The sequence below is a fragment of the Arachis ipaensis genome, chromosome B06 (genome assembly GCF_000816755.2).
Source record: "Arachis ipaensis cultivar K30076 chromosome B06, Araip1.1, whole genome shotgun sequence".
Classification (NCBI taxonomy): domain Eukaryota; kingdom Viridiplantae; phylum Streptophyta; class Magnoliopsida; order Fabales; family Fabaceae; genus Arachis; species Arachis ipaensis.
The window spans coordinates 8,027,774-8,032,338 of NC_029790.2; the positions used below are offsets into that span (position 1 = coordinate 8,027,774).

General features: G+C 31.2%; 1 protein-coding gene across 1 annotated transcript in view; it reads right to left on the reverse strand.

Moving 5' to 3' along the window:
- The window catches only part of LOC107647957 (pectinesterase-like), a 2,633-nt gene extending 999 nt beyond the window's left edge, over window positions 1–1,634 (reverse strand). The window contains exon 1 of the mRNA XM_016351998.2: window positions 571–1,634. Coding sequence (XP_016207484.2) covers window positions 571–1,615 — 1,045 coding nt within the window. The 5' untranslated portion in view covers window positions 1,616–1,634. The remainder of the gene's footprint in view (window positions 1–570) is intronic.

Consider the following 4,565-nt stretch of genomic DNA (forward strand, 5'->3'; position numbering starts at 1 on the left):
AAATAAAAAATATTAATAATATAATCATTTATATTATCAATTGAGTATTTGTACAATGTGTACAATGGGCTATTTATTTAGGAGGAATGTTAGGAGGCCAGCAACTTTTGTGACTTATAGTCATCAAATAGCCATCAATGATGGTTTGAATTGTATGAGATTGGTGTGAGATTTCATCCAATTGCTCACTTTTCTTTGCTGGTTACATGCTGGCTAGAATTTAACAAAGTTGCTGCCCCTAGACTTTTCCTTTATTTGGTCCAATATGAGTTAAAAAATGAACATCAAAGATAAAATACTACTAATTTCTCAAACACAATACACTCGTACTATCCCAAATAATAACCATCCGAATATCAGGGATAATAAATATCCTACTGAATCAAACATCTCTATATCCCATTATACATATTGTATTGTACATATTGTATAGATATTCCATTGACTTCCTATACTTCCTCTGTTTTTTTATCAATTTATAATTTTATGACAAAGTGTATTTAAAATGGATAAGAGAGCTCTTTAAATTTATGAAACAATTGAAGAGTGAATTGGGTTTCGCTAAATTACCAAATGTTGCTGAGTTGAATGTTGTAGAACCGTCCACGACATTGTGATCACCTGTGATAATTGTTCGGTTGATTCCTTCTCCAAGTATCATCAAGTACTTCTTGTTTTTGGCTATAGAAACATACTCTTGATACACACCCTCAGTGATGAAGATGAGGAAGTAGCCATTGCTACCATCGGTGTTATTCGGTGCTGCGCCAATGGCGTCGTTGATGGTCGTGAAGTTTCCACTTCCATCCTGGCTAACAACCACAATGTCACTCACCAGAACGTAATTTTCACTGTCGTCCACGCTCAGCAGTTTTCTACCGTGTCGTCCAATGGCAGAATCGTAAATTTCGCGTACTCTACTCGACATCTTCAATGGTAAATGGCCGTTACGAAACTCCAAGTGTCTTCCTTTGTGTTCTAACAAGGTTGAGATTTTCTTCTCAGGAACCCACCCCTCCTTGTAGAGGGCAAGGGAGACACTGAGAAGCTTCAAATAATCAGAGAGTGAGGACGAGATATCATCCTTAACTCTCTGATCAGAAGCAGTGGTTAGACTTATAACTTCATCTAAACAAGTTTGTTGATTAGTCAAGACAGCACTGAGGACGGTGTGTGCATCATCGGCTTGTGATGTTGGAAGAACATCGCTGGCTTTTTCAACGGTGTCAAGGGCGTTTGATAAGTATTCAAAGCTTAACTCAGTGAGAAACTTACAATCTTGGAGAGTGCTAATTGTGGGTTGAGATAAAGAAGATTTCTTTTCAAGATATGAATCAAGTGAGTTCAAGAACTTGCGGGACTGGGATAGGGATTTTCGAATGGAAATGCGGCCATAGTCGAAAACGGTGCCATTTTGATTAGCAAACACGTTTTCGCAGTAAGAAGGGTATAGAGTGGACTTGCATATGGTTTGTGGGGAAACTATGGGAACTGATTTCTGGTTAGCAGCTATGGATAATGTAGGGAAGATGGAAAGGACAATAAGGGAATTAACAAAGAGCAAAATAATAATGGACAAGTTTTTCAAAGCCATTACTATTGAATTTGGATTCATAAGCTAATTAAAGATGATAGCACACTGCTAGTGGTTGAGCCTCTTATATAGGCGAGCAAGGACTAACAATTTTTTCTTGTTATTGAACTCATTAGTGCAAGAATTCAATATTTGTAATAATACTATAATAACATATAATTTACAAATAAAGAAAAATGATATTTGTGCTACTTTTTCTGTACATATATATCTTTTATACACATTCTTTTTTATGGTATAAAAAATATTTTTAATTTTTTTTAATTTTCTATTGATAATTTTTAGTTAAAAAAATAACAAAAAGTGTAGAAGATAAATATACCCAGAAATAATACATATAAGTTACCCATCAACATATGTGCCTAACACTCTAAGAGAAACAGTTGGCTTTCTTCTTATAAAAAAATAAAAAAGAAGTTAAGAGAATAATTCAAGCAGTTTGGTTCTTTAATCTGGTTACAGTAAGTTATTTAACCGATAGAACATTACAAAACATGCCCAACTTGCCTTTCTCAATATTAACCCAACTACACTCCAAGTATTTTTTTATTTAAATCCAACCAAGTAGGCCAAATTCAGCAAAAACTATTTTTATTATATCTGCTTGTACATATGCACATTTTAATAAAGCTTCTTTGTCTTTGTATTCGCGTTCTTCCTTCTTTTTTTCGCTTTCTTCTTTCTTTATCTTCGCATTCCTTCTTCTTCTTTCTTTTTCTTCTTTGCCTTCCTCCTTCTTCTTTTTTGCGTGTTTTCTCTCACTCGTCATTTTTTTATTGTTGCTATGTTTTTTTCTTTAATTTTTCTCCTTTTAATTGAGGTTCATTTTGATCCAGAAATGAACCGAGTTCGGTTCAAATTTGATAAATACTTAACAATAGTATCAAGTGAACCTAACTCAATTCACAAATGAATTGAATTTGGTTCAGATTTGAACAAAAAGTAATTAATAAACATTCAATCAGCAAGAAAATCACATTTCAATTCATTTCTGCATGCAAATGAACTTAGTTAAACTAAGAAATGAACCAAATTTCTTAAGAAATAACAGATTTGGTAAATACTTAAAAGTAGAATCAAGTGAACCTAACTCAATTTCCAAATGAACCGAATTCAATTTAGATTTGAACAAAACGTGATAAACATTCAATCAGTAAGAAAAGCACATTTCAATTCATTTCTGCATGCAAATGAACTCAGTTAAACTAAGAGATGAACCAAATTTCTTAAGGAATAACAGATTTGGTGAATACTTAAAAGTAGAATCAAGTGAACCTAACTCAATTTCTAAATTAACCAAATTCGATTCAGATTTGAACAAAACGTGATAAACATTCAATCAGTAAGAAAAATACATTTCATTTTATTTCTGCATGCAAATGGACTCAATTAAACTAAGAGATGAACCGAATTTCTTAAGGAATAACAAATTTGGTGAATACTTAAAAGTAATATCAAGTGAACCTAACTTAATTCACAAATGAATCGAATTCAATTCAGATTTGAACAAACAGTTAAAAAATTATGTAAAAAATAAAAAAATTTAGTCAATACATATCATTAGTATAAAGTGAACTTCAATTAACACACAAATAAATCGAAATAAACTAAGAAATGAACCGAAATTATTTAATGATGGCAATAGAAAAAATCAGAACTAATAAAGATGCATGTTAGTAAAATGTTGATGTTATTGGCGGTGACAATAACAAAAAAGGAAAAGAAAAAGAAGAAGACGCAAGATTGGGAAAGAATGAGGAGGAGGAAGAGGAGGAGGAAAACTTGCGTGTGCGAATTTGAAAGAAGAAGAAGGAGAAGGAAGAGGATCGGAGGAGAAGAAAAAAAAAATAGAAAAGGAGAAGGAGAAGGAAAAGGAGAATGAGAAGAAGAATGAGACATATAATTTAAAAAATTGTTATAATAATTTAGTTAAACTTGATTAAGTATTTTACTTGGAGGTAGAATTTTATTAGTTAGTAAAATATTTTATTAGATATGTTTTAATTAGGCCGGTAGTTTAATTAATATTTGTTTGTAAGTTATGGTATTATTCTATATAACAGTCCAAAGATGACTGATACATTCTGTCCTGCTAAAATGAGTGCTTCAAATATGAAAATAGACACTTTCTCCTCAGCCCAAACTTTTACCAAAGGAAATAATTTAGTGAAAAAAAATTAAAAAGAAATGTCAATGGTCTGTACAATATAAAAATAGAATAAAAATTATACTTTATGATTTCTCATGTTGATGTTTAATATAGCTAGCCAGATGTAAAACACATCTATATATCTCATATGCAAATGGAAGCTAAGGTTGTGAATATATATATATATTGGAAAATTAAAGTCAACTAGCTAGATAGAATTTACATTCCCTTACTTGATGCATGTGGCATGGCCAACTTGAACGCAGTCAATGCCAACTATACTCTTCGATAACTGATCCATAGACCATACGTAAAAAATTGGAAAGTAGTTTACTACGAAGGTTCACATATTTTAATTGGATAAATGATTGATGATACGATCGAGTTTTTGTCAACTTTGGGGTTTCAATAGACGGATAATAAAGACAATGTAACCAAGTATGAGGGAATGTTGATTTCACAAAGATACAGCTTGTATCATTGTCATTCTAATATAAGTTTCTATCGTATGTATCTCATATGATCGAGTAACATGCATGTAATATTGGCCATGATAAGTAACAACAATTCAGTAATTAAAAAAAAAAAAACATTACAAATTCCTTATGAAATATACAATTTCCTTATGAATACATAGTACATTGCTCAATTACATCTAACAGGAATTTTATTGACGGCACTTTACAAACTGGTACACTTTGAAAGAGTCAAACCTATATATATAATTATGTAAAGTAAAAATCTAGAAAACTAATTATAGTATAAGTTAATTAAGTCAATTCTCTTTTATTTTTTATTTTATTTTATAATAGACCTGTTTTT